The following is a 26,935-nucleotide window of genomic DNA, read 5'->3' as shown; positions in this document are numbered from 1 at the left end:
GAATCAATATTATACCATTTCCTGCATACTGAATTCCTTCATTTATGGTGAAAAATGCCTGTCTATTTACTTCTTATCTTCTGTAAATATCACGCCTATTTTTTTACCCCTCCTCTTTCCTCCTCCCTTTGTATCTCCTCCCCTGTGATAGAATTGATTGCATCAGTGGATATTATATAAATAAAAGTTTTCAGTGGAGTTTCCAGTTCACCCACCTTAGCCATCATGGGGCTAAGAATTGCCAGCTTTTTAATACTCTGGCTGGCTCTTTCCTGTGCAAATGAAATAAGAAAAGGTAAGCTCTAGAAATGAAATGATAGCAGATTTCTTCCTGGAAAGGGGGGAGAGAATGAAAATACCACTGCAGAGGTAGAAGGAGGCAGTGCATTTAAAAAATGCTTTAGAGTTTTAAGGTACTTTAAATTTCTTAAACTTTCAAATACTGAGGTTACGTGACTCAACCAATACAGGTGGATGCTACTCTCTTTGGAGACATTAGTACCTATATCTGCTGCATTAATATCTAGTTTGATGTGCTTGGAAAATATTTTCAGTGTTAGTCTTCTTTCTATATGTTGAGACTTTCCTAGATATGGCCAGTACTTGGCAGAAAGCAACTGTATGAGTTTGGGAGGTTCATTGTTACAGCAATGAAGAAAGTGGATGATTCTCCCTTCCGTTACTTTGGAATGATACTTTCTTCAGAAGTGAATGTAGTAACATTGGACAACACTCATTTTGTCATTCAGGACATTAATAATCCTTCTATAAAAGCTCTAATTTACTCTATTTGTTATCAACTTTGTTTGAAGTGTTGAAATGGAGCTCTCACACCAAAAAATATTTTTGGAGGAATAGGTGATTAATTTAATTATATTACCTGTGAAGTAATCAAGTTTGGGGTATTGGTCTTGATCTGCTGTGTCTTGAATTCAGCAGTGGGAAGAAGGCATTATCTTGCATTTTATATACCAGCTGTGAGCTCTGGGAGAATCTCTGTGTAGCCTTCCTTCTGGGAAGAAAAGCATGCTAACTTGGCTGGATGTATCTGGTATGGCTGATACCATCAAAGTACAGTAGCTTAGAGGTCCCCTTGGTAGTTTTGCTTCCTCAAATTAAGCACTGCAAGAAAATCTTGTGAAGATCTGTGGCATGTGTGCTCTTGGTACCTTGACAAACTTCCCAAGTGTGTTTGCTTTTGTGTTCACCCCTAATCTACAGTATCTTGACATTTAACAGATACTATGTCAATTTGTTGGTATAGATGGCTGAAAAGAGAACAAATATTATAAACTTCCTCTTTTGCGATAGCGAATTTTTTTTTTTCTCCTGCCATGGTTATTTTCTGACCTATCTTCTGAAGAATTTCTGTTCTGTAGGAACAGAAATTACTACTACTGTTAAGAAAAGAAGGCATTATTTAAAAACTCCTATTGTGCAGTAGTCCTTTCATAACATTTAACCCGTTTGCCTTCCAGAGTAGGAGTGGTACTTCCTTGGTTTCCTAACTCTGCTTCCTTTCTAGTGCATATTGTATCAGGGAAGCAAATAGCTCTTAGAAATATTTAATATCGCTGAAAATAATACTGTGATTCAGAATAAATTCATGTTTTTGTTAAAGCAGCTTCATGGCATTGAAGCACCAGCTTGTTAGTGGTCAGAGGGTTAAGTTTTCCCACCTCGTGCAGACAATTTCCTTCACCTCAGTGAGGATTATAAGATATACTCAGGTCTCAGCAATGTTTGTTAATGTCTTGTTTTCCATTAGAGATTCAAATTTCTTCTGTTTAATAGGCAGATACTTGATCAGACTTGAGGTCTGTGGAATCACTGTACCTGTAATTGCAAATGGTTTCTACTGTATAATACAACACTTACCTTTTCTTGATGCTGGCTAGTTCACTTCACTTTTTTCCATGCCTATTTCTTTTTCATCACTTAACAGGAAGGACAAGAAACCATGGCCACTTTGTCTGCAGCACTTGGGGAAAAAACCATTTCAAAACTTTTGATGGAGACATCTATCAATTCCCTGGCATTTGCGAGTATAATTTTGCTTCTGACTGCCGAGAGTCTTACAAGGAGTTCTCTGTCCACATTCAGCGTGCTCTGAACAGCAATAACCACCCTGAGATCCAGTATATTCTCATAACAATCAAGGACTTCGCGGTGCTCCTCAGACCAAAAGTGGCTGTGGTGGATGGGCGGGTGTAAGTTCCTTTAGTATAATAGTATTTCAGAGAAATGTGCTGGGAAGATAAAAGCAGGATTGATTCTTTACACAGATGTCTGTATACTATTAAGGTAACTGCTACAAGCATTTCCATAAGCAAAAAAAAGGCCCTTTGAAATCCAGCATAGAAATTGCTTTGGGAGGGGGCTTTCGTATTAAGCATCATTTCTACACTAGCATAAGGGATGATTTAAATGCAAGTCAGGAAGAAGTTTGAGTGAAATGTTCTTTTTCTGTTTGTGCAGGAAACAATGCAGCTCATGAGCCAGATCTTCCACTGACATAAAATGATGTAGTTCCATTTGTAGTTTCATTTTGGCATCAGCTTGAGTTTACCTTAGCAGATGGTCTAGTAAATCCTCAAAAATGAAGATTTATTTCTCTAGGGTCTTTTTCTCTCATTTTGTAGCAGAAAATAAGTGTTTTTTTTTTCTGATCTACGTAAATAATTCTTTAAGGTCCTATGGCCATTCTTCAAGGGATTATAACAGATATAATGCAGGTCAGAATTTACACTTACTCGTATGTGGCAATATATATTTTTTTCCCAGTGAGCTGTGGTATTTTTCTCCTCCTGTAGCGTGGTCACACAAGGAACTAGTCTGACACCATTACTGGTGCCAAGTAGTGTCTTAATCTAGCCTTTCCTCTCATCAGCCTATCCTTTCAGTGTGTTTCACTGAAACAAGTGAAGCAACTCATAGGTTAAGACATAGTTCTGCAGGTGGAAGGAACTGACCATTAGTATATCTTAGCGTAATTAAAAAAAAAAATAATTTCTATTGTCATTATAGGACTGTATTTTGTCCAGAACTCAGCTTTTGCTCTGAAGTTTGGAAGCCAGTGCAATGGAAATATGTTCAAAGATGGAAAATAGCATTCAGTTTTCCGGGGATCGTAGCAGAACGCATAACAAAATGACATGACATTATTAAAAATGTCTTCTTGCCCCTAATTGAAAAAGCTCTTTGTTGTATACTCAGGTCTTAAACTGAAATGAATGAAAAACAAGTTTAGAAATCCTTTAAAAATTGTTTTTCTTAAACCAAGCCTCTTTTTGTCTTAGATAGTGTTCATAAAACAATAGGTCCCTTCTGAATAGAAGGCTTGTAGAACAGGTTTTTGCTGCATGGAGAATTTAGTTTTTTGTAGAACTTAATTTCCCATATTGTTCTTTAAATGGCGTATGATCCATTGTCATGTAAAATAGCATTTCACACTACTGAAGTGAAAAGTGTAAAGTAGAAAAATGTACGAATATGCCTTTTGATATCTGATCCACTGATAGATTGAATGTCCTAGTATTAGGAAGAAAGATAAATATTCCATGCAGTGATAACTGAAAGGTGAAAAGCTGCACAATGTTTTATAATCCCTCTCCAAAAACATGATCCCTTAAGGCCTCATTGTCCAGTGGATGAACAATGCAGCCAAACGTAGAAATAATGGCTTCTTAGTTCCTGCCTAGAATTTAGGTGTGTAAGTCATTTGGCCACATTAAAAATAACCTGAGGTAAATATTTGGGAAAATCCCGGTGACAGGAAATTAGGAGATGAAATTCTCCCAGTCAAGAGACCAGTTAAGAGGGGATGTGCATAGACATACATGAATCCTGATAGGTGACAATTTGTAGAAAATGAACTGGTTATTTTGACTGGATTCCAGTTTACACTGCTTCTGTTAGAACAGACTCTAATTCTTTAGATTTTACAGGATGAAGTTGCTTGCCACAATCCCTTTATTGCTGAATGAAATCCAGCAGTGTGACTTGTTACATAGTGCACTGTAAGAAAGATGTGCAAGAACAGGAGAGAGATTTGGTGAACTGATTATCAGACAAAAACTTCTACACTCAGCCTTCTGTGAAATACCTTCTGTTACATTAACATGCCTTACTGTAACCATTGACAAGCTTGGTCCTGTCAAACAAAAACTAATGAACTAACTACTGAAACAAACTCCTGAATTCCCTTTAACGTGCTCCTTTTGTTTCAAACTTTTGCTGGCAGTGCCTGTAACTGCCTGTGCTTTTTGAAATCTGTCTTGAGGAGGAGGGTCCTTGCAAAGGAACATTCATTCTCTGAAATGGTTCTCAGACCTTTTGGTAAAGAAAAGCTTCCATTTATGTTGTTACTTCTTTCATTGGAGTAAATTTTTAGTGAGTGTTTGAATATCCTCTGTTAATACCACAATAGTGATGGCTTTTCCTTTGATTAAGTTGAAGACATCTGATATTTTGGCTTTTTTTCTTAAAGAACCCATACCCTTGGGGAAGGTTTGTGTCTGAAATTGCTTTACCTTTTAAAGGCAGTGAGTTATCACCTCAAGTGTCAGAGAGAGATAATTTTATTCCTCATTAAAACAAGGCTTCCTGTGCATCTAGAGGCTGGTTTCTCTGTTCATTAGAGTATTTGGCTTATTGCAGACGTTCATGTCACCCCTTATGTTTCTGTACTAACGCAAAGTGTCTGATTTTCTTCCTAGTGTGAAGACACCTTACTACAGCTCTGGTGTGCTCATTGAGAGCAATGACATTTACACCAAGGTTTATGCCAAATTAGGCCTAATTCTGATATGGAATCAGAAAGATGCACTGATGGTGTGTATGATCCAAGTCTTTTTTAATGGTGTTTCCTGAGTTTAACAGATTACTGTATAGTGAACAAAAGTAGAATCTCACAAACTGAACAGAGCTAGAGTGTTAGGCTGACTCATCCAACTGGCACTCATAGTACTTTATTTTAAAAACATAAGTTTCCTTTCTCTGCAATGTGATAGAGGGAGCAGTATGGCAAGAAGATGATCTTACTGGTCTCAAGAAAGTGAGAAGGAGCTTTCTGAGAAATAGCTAATGGTTTTGCTATGGCAGCCCCACAATTCAATCTGCTTTTTCCTTCATTTGTCTTTTAAAGGACTGCCAGCAAAACTTAAATTCTATCCCAGTAGGGTGAAAAAAGGAGAAAAAAAGGTCCTGTGATTTTAAGAATGCTTTCCCTTTCATCTTTATCACCATAGTTGATAACTGTCATTGTTGAAATACAGAAGCTTCACTCACTTCTTTCTGTTTTCTGTGTTATTTTTTGGATCTAGCTGTGTGTTTATTAACTACATTACAAATTATTTTGCAGTAGCTACTTCTCTAAGAGTTTTGGGTTCACCATCATTTCTGTCATTTAGCAACTTCCCTTTTGAGTAAATGTATTTACTTTGGAATGTCTTCATGCTCCAGATTATTCTTTTTCTGGTTTTTTTTTTGTTGTTTTTCTTTTCATTACCTAGGTGGAGCTGGACAGCAAATTTAATAACCATACATGTGGTCTCTGTGGGGATTACAATGGAGTTCCAATCTACAATGAGTTTATTAAGGGAGGTGAGTCATCCTATGGTAGCATAGTGACAGTTTTCACAGAAGATAGACTCATAGAATCATAGAATGGTTAGGGTTGGAAGGGACCTTCAAAGGTCATCTAGTCCAACCCCCCTGCAAGAAGCAGGGACACCCCTGACTAGATCAGGTTTCTCAGAGCCTCATCCAACCTGGCCTTGAATGTTTCCAGGGATGGGGCATCCACCACCTCTTCCAGTGTTCTACAACCCTCAGTGTAAAAAACTTTTTCCTAATATCTAATCTAAATCTACCTCCCTCTATTTTAAAACCATTAGCCCTAGTCCTGTTGCAACAGGCCCTACTGAACAGCCTCTCCCCATCTTTCTTGTAGGCCCCCTTGAGGTACTGGAAGACCGCTATAAGGTCTCCCCGGAGCCTCCCCTTGTCCAGGCTGAACAGCCCCAACTCTCTCAGCCTGTCCTCATAGGAGAGGTGTTGCCGCCCTCTCATCATCTTCATGGCCCTCCTCTGGACCTTCTCCAACTGGTCCATGTCCTTCTTGTGTTGGGGGCTCCAGAACTGGACACAGTACTCCAGGTGGGGTCTCACCAGGGCAGAGTAAAGGGGGAGAATCACCTCCCTCGACCTGCTGGCCATGCTCCTCTTGATGCAGCCCAGGATGCGGTTGGCCTTCTGGGCCGCAAGGGTGCATTGCTGGCTCATGTTGAGCTTCTTGTCCACCAGCACTCCCAAGCATTGGCTCATAAGCATTGTGCTTAGGAGCATCACAGGAGAGCAAATTTCACCTGAGAAATTTCTGTCGTTGCCTCAAAATAAACATTATGCATTCCTGGTCTAAGCTTATTGTATTCCAGACTAATCATCTTGTTCTTTTCTTTACTGGCCTTCTATTCTTGTTACTACTTTAAATTATTAAGCGCACTTACACAGACATAATTCAGAGCAGAGACCTATGTCTGACAGACATATTTGATACCATAGTGACTGTTTTCCTTGATCAGTAGAGTCCTAGGAATCAGATGATCCTTGTTGTCAATTTTGGGGGCTCAACAAGTCCTCTTTGTAATTTTTTTTCTCATAGATGCAAGCTACAACTCAATTACATATGGGAATTTACAGAAGATCGGCAAACCCGGTGCCAGATGTGAAGATCCTGATGAAACTCAGGCTCTTCCAAGCTGTAATAGGCATGTGAGTATTCTCAGTGGTGAACTTCGCTTGCATGGGCACATGCACATCCTTGTACTGTGAGGAGTTAGTGTATGAGTAGCTGGGAAGACTTTGTCCCTTCCAGGGCAAATAGTTTCTTCTTCCTTTCTTGAATAGCTATTGCTGTTCAGAAGACCACAGTTTTTATGACAAGACAGGAAGTGTGTAGAAGCTCAGATGCTTATAAATCTCTTAAATATTATTACTCTTCCTCCTTAGCGTGATGAGTGTGAGAGATTGCTGACTTCCTCTGCGTTTGCTGATTGTCGGTTACGTCTTAATTTGGAAACATACATCCAAGCCTGCATGCAGGACAAGTGTGCATGTAATGGAAATGAAGATTCCTTCTGCCTCTGCAGCACCATCTCTGAGTATTCTCGCCAGTGTTCCCATGCGGGTGGCCGGCCGGGTGAATGGAGGACACAGCACTTTTGCCGTAAGCAGCTATATAAATTTTACAAATAAATAAATATTTTGTGGATGTAGCACATCAATGAAACATTTCAATTCGTTCCTTCTTTACGAAACTATAGGCATATATTATAAATTTCATACCAGTAGTGCAATAAACTACATACTATGTTCCTCCTTTCTTCTTCTGTTTCCTTTGTTATTAAGAAATCTTTTTCAGTTAGTAGAAATTCTATTCCCGTTAAAAAACTGTGAGGCCTGATGTTGCAGATGACTGGGATAATTTGCATTATTCAAAATGAAAAGAAAAAAGTACCAAAAGCAAGGAAAGTGGTTCAGAAACAGACAAATATGCTTTGCCAGATGGAGACTGGCTTGGGATACCACTGACTTGAGGGGAGTAGGGGATATGATCTGTAGTTTCTGAGGAATGATGGACTTTACATTCAAATAACTGGTGGTGTCTTTCTCATTCTTTCAGCCAAGACCTGTCCTGATACCATGATCTATAGAGAAAGCGGCTCACCCTGCATGGATACTTGCTCACACTTGGAGGTCAGCAGCCTTTGTGAGGAACACTACATCGATGGTTGTTTCTGCCCTGAAGGCAAGTGTTATTCTAGCTATTGCATATTGAACAGAATCAAGAGCCCTGGCAAAGGAGGTCATAACTGAAATTTAAAATGTAGTCAAATTTATCTTAAAAATTAGTACTGCTGCTCATTATTTTCCCTCCTAAGGTTTTTCAAAAAGGGGGTCATAATTGATTTTATAGTTAAAACATATTAACACAATGACAGGTAATAAATATACTTTTTACTTCTCAACAAATAGACTTCTGCTAATATATAAAAAATCATGCTTTTTACATTGACTAATTCTGAAACAATGGACATTGTTTGCTCAGAGAGTGATAATGAGGGACAATGAGTGAAATTATCAGACTTAGTGTCAACCTTAGGAAAGAAGATTACGATGATAGTCTACAGAGTATGCCAGAAGGACTGAAAATCTAAACATCTAAAAGTCTGAGATTGTTTTGTGTACTTATATTAAACTTTTCATCTATGTATAGTTATATAAATGAATAGACTTAGATTTTCAAAGCTGGATAAAAGTGTTTTCCATGTATCTTATATTACAAAAAGTAGAAACAGTGTTCTTCACTGTTTTGATAGTGTCAGCCTCTGCTTTCTGTGTCAAGTTGAAACCATGCCTCCCCTGAGAGTTGCTCCTTTGTGGAAATGACTTATTTCAGAAAGGGCTGGAATAGTTTACTGTTGTGCTTTACAGGAACTGTGTATGATGATGTTACTGAAAAAGGCTGCATACCTGTTAGCCAGTGCCACTGCAAACTCCATGGAAAGGAGTTTTCACCTGGAGAAAGCATTACCAATGAATGTGAAGAATGGTAAGGATTGTGGCTGTTTGTATATCTTTCTTTGAATAATTGTAAGTGAGTCTCCATTTTTCAGTCTTCCAGTTGGCCATAGGAAACTTCCTGAAAACATTCTGAACTTAACTTTTATGTTGCACATTTATACAGCCAATTTTCTGAAAAGTTTTCTTGTATCTATGGCATATGGCAGAGGAGAAATCTTAAGGAAGTGGTCAAAGATACAGTTTTAAAACACCTGGGTATAATATCTTCCTGTTTTCTAGGTATACAGATACTTTCATTGCTCTCAGCTCCTGTGATATCTACAGGCATTTTTAAAATTATTTTTCTGTTTGTAGCACCTGTGAATCAGGCAGATGGATGTGCAAAGATTTACCCTGTCCAGGCACGTGTCTAGTGGAAGGAGGTTCCCATATTACCACCTTTGATGGGAAGAAATACACCTTCCATGGAGACTGCTACTATGTGTTGGCCAAGGTACTGTGTATTGTAGGGTTTTTCTCTTGCCAAGAAAATACCAGTGTCCGTGCACTGATATGTAACAACTGTGAATTGTTTTTTCATTCCATTTTTATGGGATGAGGGAAGCAGAAATGCTAAAAACTGTACTGGAAAATTCAAGATGGGCTGTGATAGCCCTAGGGGGCAGTTGGGCACTTATCACAATGAGCCAGTGCTGAAATGATGGTCTTACTAGCTAAGTTCTATAGTAATTGTTATTGTAACTTATTACTTTAGTCTTTGTTTTGGAAATCATCTTGCAAGATTTTTGATTGGACTAATGGATATTTATTTCCCTGTGACTGTAGGGTACTGTAAATGACAGTCATGCTCTCCTGGCAGAGCTGGCTCCCTGTGGCTCCACAGACAGGCAGACCTGTTTGAAGACTGTTGTGCTGTTACTAGATAACAAAAAAAATGTAAGTGTTTTGTGGATTCTGCTAGATATGTTGAAAATTAGCATGTTTCCCTTACTGTGGAGCAGTAACTAATTCTTCTGAAGTTGCGATTGTGGATAGAGAAGACACCTCAGACAAGCTGAAAAATTGTGCCTCGAGCACTCAAAATAGGCCTAAACTAAACAAAAGATGAGATTCACGTAAGCTGATGTTTTTCCCTCTTCCCTTCTCTGCTCTGTGTTATGTGATTATTCTCACTGTATTCCAGGCTGGCTGGAATTAAGAGTACCATTCTTCCTCCCCTCACAGTATTTTACTTTATCAGATATAATTTTATAGATCTAATGGAGTCTTTCTCAGAAGAGATCCCATCTTTGAATGTTGATACAATCCAACCTTCTTAAATATTTATATTTTCATTCACTTTAGTATTCCATTTGGTTATGGGAATATCTAGACTATATTTATATATAATTTTACATAGTTGTGCACATCATTTTCCTCATGTGTTTCTGGTCTTCCATGTCCTTGCCAGCATAACTAGAACAAAAGCAAACCAAACCAAATCTGAAACCCATCGTTTTGTGTTTCTGTATGGGCAGACTAGAGTTTTATGAGGAAGTTTAACAAACTGCTTTCTTACCATGCCATAATCATACTAAACCATTACATTGAAGCTGTGGCATATGCTTTCATAGGGAATAGGAAATTGCTATAGTTACTGAAAGCCCAATATTCTCTTACTTGTTGAAACCAAAGTGCCCAATGTAAATGAGCTTTTCATTTCATTACTGCTACAAATTGTTGTAGACAGGTGTAAGTGAAACACCGAATAGCAAAACCAAACCTTACTTTTATGCTATAGGTCTGCTGCCACATTAAATTTTCAGACAGATTCTTCCTTTCGAAGATTTTAAGTTCTAGTCACAGTCTAAATGTGCAAAATGTATCCCCGCTTGATTTTCTTTTTATTAGTTCCTTTTCCTGTCAGTACATGGAAGCTCACTGAGTCTATTTGCTGTTATACAGGTGGTGGTTTTCAGATCAGATGGCAGTGTGTTATTGAATGAGATGGCAGTGAACGTGCCCCATGTGTCAGGTAAAGAACATAGCCTTGTGTGTCATGTGCAACACACCTGACTTGTCATGTGGGGGTGTATTTCTTCAGATGCAAAAGTGGAAGAGAGACGTATGAAATTTGTTCAGATTTTGGAAAAACTTGGGAATAAATGTGATTTAATAGTCCTCACTGAGAATTTCATGGACAAACTGATTGTGTATACAGTGGATGATTGAAAAAATTGTTCCTTCACTTTTTTCATACATCTTGAATATGCTTCAGCATGTGGCTTGGGAAAGAGGAATTGTCATGGCTTAATTTAAAGCAAATAACTTAACCTGCCTATAAAAAGGGGTATTTAGCACTTTCCAAGCCTGGCTACATGGTTTGGGCATGTTCTGGCTCTCAGTCATGGTGAAGCTAAGGCCTGTATACTCCATCCCACTTCCTCCCCATGCTTTTTTTTTTTCTCTTTCCTGTGGGAAGAAAGCCTGGCAGAAGGTAACTGCTGTATTTTCTGGTCAGGAAAGGCAGGAAAGAAGGGCAGGAAACCAGGGCAGGAAAGAAGGATGCACTTTGTAGCACCTTCTCATCTCAGCTCACTTGAGACATCAGCATCTTTTTACATAATCACTTGATTTAGACAGACACTTTCAGAGGCTGACTCAGATCACCTAATTTACAAGCCTAACTTCTGGTGGAAGGTCACAATCAGACAGCAGCTGTGAGCTCTGGGAGTAGCTTTTGAAATAAATGTAGAACGTCTCTTTATCACTCCTTTTTAAATATGTTCAGTACACTGTTTAGATATGTGTCAGTACACTGCCACAGCACGTGTTGCTTCTTATTTAGCGGCTTATCTGCAGATGGCAAGTTACTTGCAAGAAAGTAATTATTTATCTGAAACAACAAGTATTCACGGGATGATACATTCACGGGATGATACATTCATGAATGCTTGTGCAAAAGCAATTACAGTGTGTAGCTGAAAGTTTAGAGAAATTAAAGTGCTCTGGGCATTACATAGACTATCTAATAAGTAGAATAAATAGATAAATAGGGCATACAATAATCGATTTGCTGTAAGAAGTTGGTTAGCCAGTAGATGTTGGTTTTTTGGACTGTAGCAAAGCTTTTGATACTGTCTCTCACAGTGCTAGACAAGTCCATAATATGTTGGGTGAGCAATTAGCTGATGGGTCAGGCTCAAAGAGTAAATGGGACTGCATCAGGCTAGCGGCCAGTCACCAGTGGGTCTCCCCGGGGCTCAGTTTTAGGACCATTGTTCTTTAATGTTTTTATAAATGGTCTGGATGCAGGAGCTGAATGTACATTAAGTTTTACGATGACACTAAATTAGGCAGAGTTGTGGAGTCCCTCAAAGGTAGAGAGATCTGGATAGACTAGAGAGCTGGGCAATCACCAACCGTATGAAATTTAACAAGAACAAGTGCTGAATTTTGCACCTGGGACAGGGTAATCCTGGTTATACGTACAAACTGGGGGATGAGAGGCTGGAGAACAGCCCCATGGAAAGCAATCTGTGAGTCTGAGTTGACAGCAAGTTGAATATGAGTCAACAGTGTGCCCTGGCAGCCAAAAGGGCCATCCTTAGGCACCATGACCTAAGGTGCATCAAGCACAGCATAGCTAGCTGGTCGAGGGAGCTGGTTGTCCCACTCTGCCCTGCACTGGCATGGCCCCACTGCGAGTACTGTGTGCAGTTTTGGGCACCTGAATTTAAGAAGGACATCAAACTATTAGAGTGTGTCCAGAGAAGGGTGACCAACATCATGAAAGGTCTTGAGGGCAAGACATATGAGAAGCAGCTGAGGTCACTTATTTGTTCAGTTTAGAGAAGAGGAGGCTGAGGGGTAACCTCATCACAGTCTACAACTTCTTCAAGAGAAGCAGCAGAGAGGGAGGTACAGATCTCCTCTCTCTAGTGACCAGTGATAGAACATGAGGAAATGGAATGAAGCTGTGTCAGGGGAAGTTCAGACTGGACATTAGGAAAAAGTTCTTCACTGAAGGGGTGATAGGTCACTGGAACAGGGTGCCAAGGGAAGTGGTCGCAGCACAACCCTGTCAGAGTTTAAGGAGCATCTGGATGACGCTCTTAGTTATACAGTTTAGTTTTAGGTAGTTCCACGAGAAGCAAGGATTTGAACTTGATGATCCTTGCAGGTCCCTTCCAACTCAATATATTCTATGATTCTGTGATTCTAATTAGGAAGCCCAGTTCCTCCACTATGCTGATTTTGCATGTCAGTTCTGCTGAGTTTTCTATAACTGCTTGATTAACTTATGTATAAGCATCTAGCATTTTATTAGTAGTAGTATTTAGCTATTTATTGGCTTGTAGAGACATGCCAATTGCTTATTATATGCAACAGTGCTGGGATAACACTTTCTTAGAAAATCCTTTGCTCTTCAGATTGCTCAGCATTAATGAGTTAGCACTAAAGCTGTACTGCAGAAAATCTGAGTTTGGTTCTCATTCCAGGGATGAGTCATTATAGGTAATCAACTTGTTAAGTTAGTGGGGACCAGCATTGTGTCTAGTTGGCCAATGATTTTTAGAGGAAAAAAAAATGATTCATTTGATCCTGATCTCAAAGTTTTCATGGCAGGTGATACCTTAGAATCTAAGAAGTGTTTCTTTCAGCAGCCTATGTATGTGTTTACTGCACAATTCATGTTCTGTTTTTCAGCCAGCTTCTCAGTATTCAAGCCATCTTCCTACTACCTTGTTGTACAAACTTCTTTTGGGCTTCAGCTGCAGATCCAGTTGTTTCCAGTTATGCAACTCTTTGCAACTGTGGATCAATCAGTTAAAGGAAAACTTCAAGGCAAGTCTCTATTCAAATGGAAAGCAAAACCATGATGTTCCACAGCTGAAGAGTCATGTATTCTTTACATGGGTGATAATTCATGCAACTTACTGATTCAAGACGAGGAAACTCATGAAACCAAGCAGAAACCAAAACGTTGGAAGAGAATTGACTCAAGCAAACTAGAAATGTGTTTTTATTATTTCATTTTGAATGACCTATCACTCCAGTGCCAGTACATGAATGCTTCTTAGAATATTCCTTACTTTTGTATTTAGCTTAATTTTTAACTGTCCACAAAACCAAGGTTTTGGTGCATTTTGTGGTTTTAATAACATCAGAAAGCGTAAAAATTATAGGTTGTGGCAGTGATCTCCTGAAGCAGAGATATCTTAATGAAGACTATTCTTCTCAAGAAGTTACAATTTTAAAATGGGGCTCCTGAATCTTCAGTACTTTTAGTATGCATTAATATTGAAGTGGAATAATCAGCTATATGAACTGTTTCTAATGTTTATCATCAGTTGTCCTTTTCCCTTTGACCCTTTAGAATGAGAATGAGTACTAATTAGGTAGAATTTTTACCTTCTTTTTAAATAGGTCTTTGTGGAAACTTTAATGGAAAGGAAGGTGATGACTTTAAAACAACCAGTGGGCTGGTAGAAGCTACAGGATCTGCCTTTGCTAACACATGGAAAGCTCAATCCACCTGTACAGACCAGACAGAAAAGCTGGAAGATCCCTGCAGTCTCAGCATTGAAAGTGGTAAGCACACTAATAAGTTAGATGGTCAGCTTCTGCCACAATGAGCAGCAATTGCAGTGTATTACTGCAAAAGATGTGTAAGAGCTGTAGTGTGGCATTGCATTTTTTTTTAGAGGACTATCAAATTAATAATTAATTTCTGAAAGTACATATACATACAACCACTGATTTCCCATCAAACTGAAGTGAAAGTTTAGGGGGTAATTGTAGAAGAATCTTGAGCTGGAAGATAGGGAAGCAAGGTCAGTAATTTATATTATCTGCAAAGGCAGCTTGTATTTCCTAGTATTATTTATCCTTATGTTTAACTTAGCTTTATGGTCCCCAGATGGAAAGGGCTGTCAGGATTCCATGTAGACAATTTGCAGCAGTAAGATATGATTTTGGATTTTATGATTGTATGTCTACTGCTAGATAACTGAATCAGAGAATAGAAATATATGTACAGTGATTGCATGTAGTTTCTCCACTCCCCAAAGTGCACACAGTTCTCTCATTTGTATTGTTGTGTTGCATTTATGTGACAACAAAACTAGACACAGCACAAGGAAGATAAGTCAATGTAATTAATATAATTATATAATTCAATTTTTCTCCCTTTTGCAGCAAATTATGCTGAGCATTGGTGTTCTTTGCTGAAAAACTCAGAGGGTCCTTTTGCAAGATGTCACTTAGTCATTGATCCTTCAGAATACTATAAGGTATTGTAATCTTGCACTCTTTTTAGTACTGCTTTATTTCAGATGGATGACTGTAAGCATTTATCGTTATTCAAACCTTTGAGACATTATTGAGTGGCTTGACCATAAGAGCTGGTGAAGTTTTTACAGAGATTAACTGAGGCAGCATAGCATGCATCCAAAATATCTCCTATGATGAGATTCTTATGGAGTGCAGCTGAAGAAAAAGTTAAGTTTGTTCTTCTGGTTTCTTATGTTTTGTATTTAATGTACATTTTTATTGCATTGGATATTTGAACTGGAAAGAAGATTCAAGAGATGCAGGTGTGCACAGAAAGTTTAAGCCTATTAAGTCAGGGGAAAAAAAAAGTTTCCTGCATTTGTTGGAATGTAATACCAAATCCTTTCCATGGTGTCTTTTTCCTCTGTGTTCATCACCTGTTGAGTGGTAAGTGAGGCTTACCTGAGCATAAAAGAAGAAATTCCTAAGACTTTGCTCATACCTGGAACTCAGTCTGAGCTCAAATTTTGTGAAGATCTTCATAGGTCTGGTTAATAATTTGGCATTATGATTTTTAATATTTATGAGTCTCTGCATTTCTAAGTTGTAACTCAGAAAGAATGGTATCAAAGTCCTTTAAGAAAGGTGTTGTTAGGAGGCTGGTTAAAGGTTCAAGGCTTAGCTTATGTTAGGATAAGCATCCAAGCATTTTCATTGTGTATGAAATGAAGCAGCACTGTCAGTCTCTGGTCTTTGTCTATTCCTTCCATTGTTCTCTGATCATGGGAATTAATAAAAAAAAAATGTCAGAAAAAGGACAAAGGATATTTCATAGCAACTCGGTTGCAATTGCCCGTTGGTTTCCTGTGGGCTTAGTAACCCTTTCATTCTTTTTTTTTCAGAAATGTAAATATGATGCCTGTCTCTGTGAAGACAGTGAGGAATGCTTATGTGCTGCCTTGTCCTCTTACTCAAGAGCCTGTGCTTTCAAAGGAATCATACTGGGAGGCTGGAGAGAAAGTGTCTGCAGTAAGTAGTGGAATGTTAATCCCCGTGGAATTAATTAGCCAGGAGAAATAAGTGGGTTCTTTCTGAATTTGGTTGTCAGTGATCTCAATGTAAAAGAGACAATGCTTATAATGTTTAGTAATTCACGTTATATTCTTTAGCTGTCATTTGTTCATGACATATTTAATAGTAGAAAACAATATTTTTCACTGTTACCTTCTTTCCGCAGTTTAAATAATAATGCTGTTTATATCTTTGACTAATGGAATGCCACCAGCCATTATAGCTTTTGCATTCTTTTTGCTTATCGATGCCTTTTTTTCTCATTGTCCTTGCTTTTCATCCATAGTAAAGTATCATTGAGATTAGGAGTTTTATTGTTCTCTCTCTCTGATTATAAGTATGTGAAACAAATATAAGTATGAAAGTAGAAACTATTAGTAACAGTTAAAAAGAAATCTTCAACTGGTAACCAATGTTAGGCTAGCATTACTTGTGACTTATGATATTTTTGTACTTCAATAAAATCTAAGGGAGTATTTTTACCATTACATGCTATACAGCCAAAGAAACCAAAACAGAAATGTCAAGTTTAAATTGTTCATCCTACATCCCTGATTTATAATTTTATTTTCACTCCAGCCAGTGAAGTGTCTGCCTGCCCAGGAAATCAAATCTTCCTTTACAATCTTACAATGTGCCAGCAAACCTGTCGTTCCCTTGCTGATAGTGAAAATCATTGCTTGCAAGACTTTGCTCCTCTGGATGGCTGTGGCTGCCCAGATAATACATACTTGGATAACCAAGATACCTGTGTGCCCATCTCCAAGTGTCCATGTTATTACAAGGGATCATACCTGGAACCAGGGGAATATGCCACAAAAGATGGAGAACGTTGGTATGGTTTTTTTGTGGCTTCTTGTTTGTGGGAATGAAAACCCCTTTACAATTTGGTTTTTAGGTGTAAGATGCTTAGCTTTTTTTTGGTGCTTTAATGAGTATTTGTGATAGATTTCACACCATCTTCATGCTGAGCAAAGCATCATCCTGTTGCAATGTAATTTATTAAGAAATGAGAAATGCAGCTTTATTTGGAGGTGTGAGTACTAACCTTCATAGATAAACATTACTGTGAAGCTATGTTGTGGTTTAACCCTAGTCACCACACAGTTTCTCACTCTCCCTCCCCCAACGGGATGGGGGAGAAAATTGGGAAGGAAAGAAAAACCTCATGGGTTGAGATGACGGCAGTTTACCAGAATAGCAAAGGAAAATTACAATAATAACAAAACATTTTCTAAAACATTAGAAGTTATGCAGAACATAAATACTCTCGGATTTATATTAAAAAAAAATCCTTAGGTTTAAATTTAAGACACTGAGCTTTTTTTTTTTTTAATTTCTATTTACTTCACTTTTCTAGTGTTTGCCGAAATGCCAAGGTCCAATGTACTTCAGTGACAGTAAAACCAGAAAGTAAGTGACATTCTCTGAAGTAAAATAAAATGAAAACAGTAACCCAACTTCCAAACCCAAACCTACATTTTCCATTTGAATTCTTTACTAATTTGTTTTGCTTGTTTGTTTTTTCTCTTTCTGTGAAACAGTTATGCACATTCACTTTGTTTTGTCTTCACAAAACCTCTTTTTTTTCATAAGGATAGACATACCCTGAGATTTCTGTCTCAGTAACTGCCACCTTTCTCACGCATTTCTTTTGCCTTTTCTTGATGCGTCTAAACCAACAATGTACCTTTCAGATGCAACAGAATGTTCTCACAACAAGACCTACTTCAACTGCAGTGCGTCCCCAAAGTGGACTTCACAAACGCCTATACAACTTAGCTGTCATACTCCTCGAACTGAGCATGTATGTAATCAATTTTTCTCCATGTTGTGTTTCCTTTATTCTGTATTCTTTATACAACACAGTGCAACACAAAAAATGCAGTTATCATTAACAGTTTATGTCCCTTTGGTTTACTCTTCCTTTCTTTTCTCCCCAGTGATAGTACTCTTTTGCCAATTTTATGATTAGTCACCTTATGGTTTCCCTGTATTTTTTCTTTTTACTGTGTCTTCAGTAAAGTTGTACCTCTTGAGCGAAATATTATTTGGGTTCTTAGACAATCAAAAAAGATAAGAAAACCTTTAGAAACCTAGAAAGACAGACCTTATAAAACTAATCATTAGGCTGTTTGGTTATAAATGCAGTTTTTACCGAAGTGGAGGAAATGTGCAGTGCTTTTTCACACAGTAACAATTTCTCCTTATATTCTTTAGTTCCAGGCAGAGTGTGTCTCAGGCTGTGTGTGTCCTGAAGGTCTATTCGATGATGGGAAAGGGGGCTGTGTTGAGGAGAAGGACTGCCCATGCATTCATAACAACCAGTGGTATTATTCTGGACAGAAAATAACAGTGGACTGCAACACCTGGTAAGTTATAATTTCATATTCTCTTCTAGAATATTTTCTATGCAGTAAATTAATAGTCATGTCTAGGCTTATGTACTACAGTGGCTGAGACGACTGCAAGTATAAACCTTTGTTTTCAGGCATACTTTCCTATCTGAGGAAATACAGTTTTTCCTGAAAATATTAGGGTAATAGCTACCTCTATTTTCAGTAGACATCTCTTATTGGGAAATATAAACACTTTCAGATAAAAAAAAAAATGTAGTTGTCCGGAGTTAAAAATCATGTTACAGGCTTAAAAACAGGCTAAACTATTGAAGTTGAGACTTAGATGCTCTGTAACACTGAAGTTGGTATTGTGCACATTATCACGTTGTATCAGGTAGCTACTTGGTTTGTTCTGCAGTTTTCCGAACAGCACACTCTTGGTGAGATCTGAAAATTCAACTCCTCTGCTCTCTTCTAGTACCTGCCAAAAAGGGTTTTGGAGCTGCACTGAAGATATCTGCTTTGGGACTTGTATGATATATGGAAGTGGCCATTATATCACCTTTGATGGAAAATTCTATGACTTTGATGGGAATTGTGAATATGTGGCTACACAGGTAATGCTTATCAGGAGGGCTGAAATGGCATCCAATTGCCTCAAAGATCTACTTTCCTCTTTGGTTTTGCCATTCCTTATTGCCTGCCATCACTGTTCCTGAGGTGTTCACACATTCTGACAAAATAAATTCTGTATTTGCAGTGCAGGCAAGCTGTATGAGTGAGTTTTTTCTGATACAGTGGTCATAAATTGCATGTAACGAGACTGGTTTATTTTATAGCTAACGGCTCATTTTACATTGTGAAATAAACCAAAATTCAAAGTTTACAAAACAAAGATATTTATATTTAAAGATACATTCCTCATTTTGTTTTATTGTCCCACTTGTTTCCCAGGTTTGCCACACATGAGACTGCATTAACTGTTTATGTGTACGCAGAGATATATGTGTGCATCTTTAAAAACGTATGTTTGTAGGATTTCACATATGAAGCAGCAGTAACTATTTATACATTGTGGAGCTTTAAATTATTGTTATTATTATGAGATTGAACTAAAAATAAGTATTCTACTTAATTTTCTTATGCTTCTTTTTTTCCTTTTTCAATAGGATTTTTGTGGTGACAAAAATTCCAGTGGCTCGTTCAGTATCATCACAGAGAATGTCCCTTGTGGAACTACAGGAGTCACCTGCTCAAAGGCTATTAAAATGTTTCTAGGGGTGAGTAATGATACTCAGTGAGTATACATCAGTATTCAAGTATTTCAAAAAAAGCAATGTGGCTCCAAAACCACATCCCTAAAAGCAGCTAGAACAAATAAAGGTTAGAGGCCCTATCAAATTAATCTGTAAAGATGTAGATTCTTAGGTACTGAAACCTCTCTCAAACAAAGGTGCTACACCACTTTCTGTCATCTTGGAAAGTCATCCTAGACTTTCAGCTATTGGTTTCAGAATGAGCTGTAATATTAAGAGCGTCTAATACTTTATCTTGTCATAAAATTTCTCTTTTTATCTTTCAGAAAACTGAACTGAAATTGGAGAACAAAGATTATAAAGAAATTCAGCGAGATATTGGTGATGATGTGCATTATTGGAACAGGACAGTAGGCCTCTACCTCGTTATCGAGGCTAGCAATGGTGTGATGCTTATCTGGGATAAGAAGACTACTGTTTTCATCAAGCTGACCCCTGGTTACAAAGTTAGGACCTGTCTGTTTTTTTTCCGAAGTAGTAGTATGAATAGATAAATGAGATAAGGAAACAGAAATGTTCTTTTATCCTGACTCCGTGTTTAATTCCTATATCCTCTGCACATTGATGATTGGCTTGCATTACTACTATCACAGCTTGCAGAGGTGCTGTTGGATTTCCTTACAGTCCATCATAATGCGTTGCAGAGGATGCATACCATATGATTGCAATAAAGCTAAATGTCTAAGGCATTCTGAGTTGGTGAATATTAAAAGCTAAACATCAAAAGCAATTTAGGGGATGCAAACTGTCTGTTCATGCACTTGAAAACCTGCATGGAATCTCAGCCCCGAATTAAAACCAAACTCTCTATGCAATGTGTGGAGATGGTTGTGATTTCTGAAAATCAGCATGCTGAGAGTACTGAATTAATTGGGCTGAATGAGAAGGTGCAGGGTTGTATAAACAGGGGAATACTGTTGCTTGAGGGGTGCTGATGTACTTTAAATAGCCCTGCCAAAAATTCACTATTGTGGGGAAGTTGCTAAATTCTTTCTTTTGAGAAAAATGAGTCCCTGTCATGTTTTTTTTTCCCATGGATGAAGAAATGGTGCTCGTTATGTTAGAAGCCTTTAATAAAAACAGTTTTAAGCAGACTGAAATTCCCTCAGGCTTATATTAATAGCTGAGTTTTGATAAATTGAGAAGAATGGAAAATAAATTAATTTTTCTCAGCTGAAAGAGGCTTAACCACTCTTTAGGGTTATAGTCTGAATGAACGGCCACCACAGAGACATGGAAATACACTAGATATAATTGGTTTCAAGGAGAGAAGACATGACAGCTGAATAGTTTGCTGAGTACACAGACAAATAAAAGTTTACTTTTGGTACAAATAATTTGGAAGTAAAGATGAAACTACATCATTTACACAGAGTGTCTTTTTTAATGTCAATGTTCTGCTCTTACTTTACTAGAGTCTACTTCTTACTTCCTTAGCATATTTAAAAGATGTGGATATGTTAATTTTCTTTTCCAGGGCAAAGTGTGTGGTCTGTGTGGCAACTTTGATGACAAGTCTAACAATGACTTTACAACAAGGAGTGGGCTGCAGGAGACTAATGCTCTGAAGTTTGGGAATTCCTGGAAACAGTCTTTCATGTGTCCAGATGTCACACAAGAGATTAAGCCCTGTGATGTGAAACCACATCGGAAGTCCTGGGCAGAGAAAGAATGCAGCATCATCCAGAGTGAAGTCTTTAAAATTTGTCACTCCAAGGTTTGTGGAGGGCAGTAAGTGATGGGACAGCACAGTGCATTTCTGTTACTGCAGATCATCAGAAATGAATGAGGAGATCGTTAAAGAGTGATCTTCATTCAATTAAGTCTTCAGTACAGCTACAGCTGTCAAAATATTTCAGCTAGCCTTAGTCAAATTAGTTTGACTATCTGTGGCAGTGGGGCTGTGTCAGTAATCATACCAGCCCCAGCTGTACAAGCCTGTATTCTTCACCACAGTTTCTCTGCTACTGCTGTGCAAGCCAGCTTCATAAATCTAGCCTGAATAGGTTTGTGTGTGCTGTAGTTGCAATGAGGGTGGTGAAACACTGGAAGAGGTTGCTCAGGGAAGTGGTAGATGCCCCATCACTGGAAACTTTCAAGGTCAGGTTTGATGGAGTTGCTCTGAGCTCTGAGTTGAAGATGTCCCTGCTCATTGCAGGGGGATTTGACTAGATAACCTTTAAAGGTCCCTTCCAACCCAAACTATTCTATGATTCTGTTTCTTGTTGAGGGACTGTCAATACTTTAAGTTCTGAAAGGTCTTGCAATCATCAGACCCATCCTCTCACAGAAATGCATACTATACTTGAAAGGTGGGTATTGAAGACACCGCTGCTCCATGTAATGTACAACCCCGAGAAGGGATCTTCTTGGAAACCACTGACATTGCAGTTTAGACAGGCTTAGTTGCTAGTACTGTGCCTCCAAATTGTCATAGCGTACACTATGCCAGGCCTACAGCTTCCAGAGCACAGTGCACAGAGAATATTCCTCTCTATTTCTTGTCTCTTTCCTGGATTATGGTAATGTTCTTAACTCACAGTGGAAAAGTCACAAGTAATTAGTAATTTAATTAACTTAATATATGTGTCTATGTTGATTCCTTCAGCACCTAAAATTCAGTCTAAGTTTCTCCATTGGCAGTCCCAAGTAAAAAAGTGGAAATGTTTTGCTAACGTGTCATTGGATGAACTCCAAAAACTAGCAAGCATGAAGTTCTCTGCTTCATATTTGCTGTGAAGTTCAGCCTTTCTGATATTGCTCGCCTCTTGGTTGGAAAAGCTTGCTGGAAGATAAGACTTCATTAGCATCAATCCAACTTGTTTTTGAGAGCAATAAAATGGAAGTCTCTTAGAAAATGTGGACACTGCCAAGGACTTTTATTTTATTTTTTCAGTCATAACAAATTATGAAGCTTCTATATTACTTGAACTCTGTTATTATTATCCAAAATATATTAAGCTGATTCAAGCTTATAATGTTTGTTTGTGATTTAGCAATCCTTAGAAACAGTCTCATTGCTGCTCAGGTCAATTCTCGTATCTCAAGAGATGTCTCAAGCTTACCGGTTTGAAAACTAATTTGGAGATGAACTGGGACATAATTTCTTTCCCCAACAGGTGGACCCAATTCCTTTCTATGAAGCATGTGTTCATGATGCCTGCTCTTGTGACAGTGGTGGTGATTGTGAGTGCTTCTGTTCTGCAGTTGCTGCATATGCTCAAGAATGTACCAAGGCTCAGGCCTGTGTTTTCTGGAGAACTCCTGATATATGCCGTGAGTAACAGTTAAACACAACCATATCTTTCTTGCTACTGTCAGAAAGCCTATCAAACAAATCATCAGTACTTTCACTACAAGGTTGTGCTGGCTATGCAATGCAATTTATTTTTGCAGTGTATCAGGCAACAATCAGAACTAGTAAATCTGTATATTTCGGTTGTCTTTTATTCACTTTTTCTTTTTCTTTTTCTTTTCCTTTTCCTTTTCCTTTTTCCTTTCCGTTTTTCCTTTTTCCCTTTCCCTTTCCCTTTCCCTTTTTCCTTTTTCCTTTTATGCCTCTTCTTTTAAAAAAAAATGAAGGCTAGGCTTCAAATCATCCTTCCATTTTGCTAGATAATTGGTGAACAGCAATTCCTGTTATCTTTCTACTCTCTCTTTTTTTCAAAATATTCAGAATTTGGTTTTAGAAATGTACATAAAAGTACTCCTGTGTAGATGAACCTAATCAGTATTGAGTATCTTAAGCAGTGTCCATTAGTGGTGCTAATGCTCATACCAGTATGTAATAAAATCATGTAAAATAATATTTAAATTAATATTTCTGGTAAAAGTGCTCAAAACACAATTTTGAGATTCTAAGTTGCAGAAATGTAAAATTTTTTTATTTTAATAATTCCGTCTGATTTGGAATTAAGGCTAGTTGTCGTTTTTAAGTGTAAGAAGTCAGTGAAACAGAAGTTATAAGTTTCAGTCAATTCTGATATATACGTTTATAAAAGCTCCTTCCTCTGTCCATAGTCATCTAAGCTGAATTCTGTTTTAAGTTGTATCCGTAATGTCTCATACTCTTGATCTTGGCCTGCTGGAGCTGACATTCAGTCCATGTGATACAGCAATGCAGAACAACTTTGAATATATTGCAAGAGTTTTTAGGAGCTTGCTAGTAGCTAGGGAAGAAAAATACTCTCAGAAATGTACCATGAATTTTAAACTAAAATTCACACAAATTCTTTAATTTTTTTTTGCCTTTTTTTTCACCCTGTGGCTTGAGTGTTTAATAAGAAAATCTTGGACCCCAGATTTTTTACCCCAAATTTTGAGGTACCCTGTGTTCAAGTATAGAAGAAGAAAGTCCAGGTTTCATACCTCAAGATAAATTTTGCTGGCTTAACATGTAGATTCATTTAGCTTGTACCTTTAAAGACCTACTCAGGGCTGCATTCCGGCAACCATGTTTTTAATCAGCTTCTCTTTTTTTTCTTATCAGCGATATTTTGTGACTACTACAACCCTCCTAATGAGTGTGAATGGCACTACGAGCCTTGTGGCAGTAATATCACAACCTGCAGGATGATTAATAATGTCAGCACCAACTTTTCAGTACCATACCTGGAAGGTAATAAATTCCTTGCCATTTTTGTATTTTATTTCATATAACTTTGTCCAGGTATCATTTAATGAATATGGAACAGTCAGTCAGCTTGACAAGATGTTCCTAAATCTGTTATGTTGAATTTGTCTCTAGTCTTACATAAATGTTTCCTATAAAGTAATTTATTATTTATTAACATCAGTGTCTGATAGTTACATTGCTGTCAGTCATGAAACTAGGTCTCTGCTTGGGTAGTATCCCGAATCATGCAAGATTATTACACCATTTTTATTCTGCATCTCATCTTAAGGGCATTCCAAAAGAAGAAAAACCTACATGGCAAAGAAGCAAGTTACTGATAGTTGGGGTTTTTTAAGCGTATCATTCTTTATGCATCAGATCCATCTAGACTTGATTAATGTTCAGCATCCTCCTATCTTTACAATGGAAAATATGTTTGATGTCAGGCACACTGATGCTGCTGTATATTGGTTTCTTAATGAAGATCACAAAATATTGTCAGAGGGCTGCTGGGGGGCTACCTCTATTTTTACTATATTTAATTAGTAGTTATTGTTTAGGCTTTAAGACCAAGATATGAGTCTAAACCTGGTTATTCTGCATTCCATGGCACTTAGGGGATGCACAAGCAACTTAAATCCCATTGAACCCCGCAAAGTAGGTAGAGATATGATATTAGTAGGTGAAAGTCCTTGTGCTTGATAACTGAAAAGGAATTTCATGTTATGGGGACTGCAATGATCCAAGGATGTGAATAACTTCACAAATATCTTCTGTTATACCACGTGACAAAGTTGGAGAAAAAAGCCACGTTTTTGGTCAAAAAGTCTTTTTGGTCTGAATTGGAAGTAGTTATCTCCAGTTCAGGGACTCAAAAGAACTGCTCAGAGTTTGACTTTGCTATTTTAATCCTTGAAAAGCTGGTAATAAAAGAAAACAGAACAAAACCCAAAAACCTAACCAAAGTATTAAAAAAAAAAAAAAGTTAACTCTATGTTTTGAAATAGAGAGTCTTAGATTATTAGAAAGATTTAGAAAGTCTAAGCAGGCAGATTATTATATATCAAATTATCTTTCTAAATTATTTTTCTTTTATATCCTCAGTGGAAATATAGACCACACTTACTTTTGTTAGGAAATCTTTAGTAAAGTCTGGCAGTGTGAAGTGACTTTCAAGTATTAGTTAATTACATGCTCATTCAGTTTATAGGCTAGTTAGAACTCACAGTATAAAGAGGACTTTATGTAATTAAGAATTGGATTTTATGAGAGTTTATTTGGAATCAGGACACAATAATTTTTAAAGCTGTATTTACCTGAAAAATGCAATGAGAATTGACAGACAATTAATCCCTTGCAGATGGGGTTTGAGTTTTGACCAAGGGTATGGAAAAATGGAGATAAATTACCTGTTTAGGGTAGAGATACTTGGTGTATTAAAGGCACGTAAATAAGATCTAGTGTTCCAATAAATGTAGTAAAAAACCTGTTTGTTAATGAATCCACTTCCATATTCTTCACAAAAGTATTATTGATATAGTGATCACATTTCAATATCTGTAGAAAAATTGAGATGTTCCTTTGTCTTAAAATTACTAGCTGCAAATAGAAATTAATATAAATTAGGGATTTCTCCAAGATCTTGAACTAGGAAATAACAACTTCCCTAGTTTTCATGACTAAACTCTTATTTAATCCTCCTCAGTCCAGTATTATCAACAATAATTGTTTAAGTCTTTTGAAAATACTAATTGTCCAAAGATTAATTTAAATTTGAAATATTTATTTTTTTTCACTACGCTTGAGTCAGTGAGAATCGTTTACCTTCAGGAGGTATCCTATCATTGAGTTAACTCATTACACTTTTTCTTCATCCTATATACTGTTGTACTTGTCATCAACAGGTTGCTACCCCAGATGTCCTGAGGACAAGCCTGTTTATAATGAAGAGACAAAGGAATGTGTGCCTGAAGATCAATGTTGGTGTTACGTTAATGGAATTCCTATTCTCCCTGGGAGTGAAGTACCCACAGAAGAGAACTGTACTAAATGGTATCTAAAAAATGCAAGAACATTTGCAGTAATTCAGGAAAGAATTTTTGTTTGCTGAGCTCCTCATTTACTTTGCTGGGCTGCAAGCAAATAAGAACGCAACTTCACCTGAAGAGCTGGTATATTCTAGCATTAATCTATGTAGATCAGAGGAACAATGCCATTTATTCCAGTTGAGACTTAAGTTCAAAAAATACTGCACTTACAACATGTATAGACTCTAAAATTTTAATTCATAATTTTCCAAACCCAAACCAATCCAGATTTCAGGTTGATAGTGTCCTTATAGTAAGTGTATTAGCAAATTCATTAAATATACGCTTTGAAGTGTCATAAATGATATAATGGCGTAAAACCTGAGTGTGTCTCTAGAGCAAGAGAGAGGCTAGTCTGCCTTGCATTCTCACTTAAAGTTGGGATTTCAAAATCATTGTAATCTGAAATGATCTGTACTAACCCTGAAAGAGATAGTTGAGTCCTAACTGCTCATTTCTAGAGCCTTACTAATAATAGCACTGACATCTATGACTCCACATGGTGACCAGAGACAAAAACTCCCTAATCTAGCTATAAGTTCACTGCTCCAAAAAACAGTTGTTGTTATTGCACTATTGCAACTTGCACCACAAAGCGGACCATGACAGTTTTAAGATTTTGTACTTAAAAAGTGAATGGTGACTTAGTTTAAATGAGAAAATGAT

General features: G+C 37.5%; 1 protein-coding gene across 1 annotated transcript in view; it reads left to right on the top strand.

Annotated features, from left to right (window-relative positions):
• The first annotated feature begins 225 nt into the window (after window positions 1-225).
• MUC2 (mucin 2, oligomeric mucus/gel-forming) overlaps window positions 226-26,935 on the top strand; it is a 51,137-nt gene continuing 24,427 nt past the window's right edge. Inside the window, exons 1-26 of the mRNA XM_086749623.1 lie at window positions 226-295; window positions 1,946-2,210; window positions 4,719-4,833; window positions 5,514-5,604; window positions 6,665-6,774; window positions 7,012-7,228; window positions 7,685-7,810; window positions 8,497-8,614; window positions 8,941-9,079; window positions 9,412-9,522; window positions 10,531-10,600; window positions 13,276-13,413; window positions 13,996-14,160; window positions 14,767-14,861; window positions 15,744-15,874; window positions 16,496-16,747; window positions 17,273-17,325; window positions 17,610-17,719; window positions 18,133-18,284; window positions 18,730-18,868; window positions 19,421-19,531; window positions 19,834-20,013; window positions 21,045-21,284; window positions 22,687-22,843; window positions 24,057-24,185; window positions 26,087-26,234. Of these exons, the coding sequence (XP_086605749.1) occupies window positions 226-295; window positions 1,946-2,210; window positions 4,719-4,833; window positions 5,514-5,604; window positions 6,665-6,774; window positions 7,012-7,228; window positions 7,685-7,810; window positions 8,497-8,614; window positions 8,941-9,079; window positions 9,412-9,522; window positions 10,531-10,600; window positions 13,276-13,413; window positions 13,996-14,160; window positions 14,767-14,861; window positions 15,744-15,874; window positions 16,496-16,747; window positions 17,273-17,325; window positions 17,610-17,719; window positions 18,133-18,284; window positions 18,730-18,868; window positions 19,421-19,531; window positions 19,834-20,013; window positions 21,045-21,284; window positions 22,687-22,843; window positions 24,057-24,185; window positions 26,087-26,234 (3,632 nt within the window). The remainder of the gene's footprint in view (window positions 296-1,945; window positions 2,211-4,718; window positions 4,834-5,513; window positions 5,605-6,664; window positions 6,775-7,011; window positions 7,229-7,684; window positions 7,811-8,496; window positions 8,615-8,940; window positions 9,080-9,411; window positions 9,523-10,530; window positions 10,601-13,275; window positions 13,414-13,995; window positions 14,161-14,766; window positions 14,862-15,743; window positions 15,875-16,495; window positions 16,748-17,272; window positions 17,326-17,609; window positions 17,720-18,132; window positions 18,285-18,729; window positions 18,869-19,420; window positions 19,532-19,833; window positions 20,014-21,044; window positions 21,285-22,686; window positions 22,844-24,056; window positions 24,186-26,086; window positions 26,235-26,935) is intronic.

The sequence above is a fragment of the Chlamydotis macqueenii genome, chromosome 5 (genome assembly GCF_036417535.1).
Source record: "Chlamydotis macqueenii isolate bChlMac1 chromosome 5, bChlMac1.mat, whole genome shotgun sequence".
NCBI classification, from domain to species: Eukaryota; Metazoa; Chordata; class Aves; order Otidiformes; family Otididae; genus Chlamydotis; species Chlamydotis macqueenii.
Note: the sequence above shows the minus strand (reverse complement) of the source record. Positions and strands in the feature narration are given on the sequence as shown.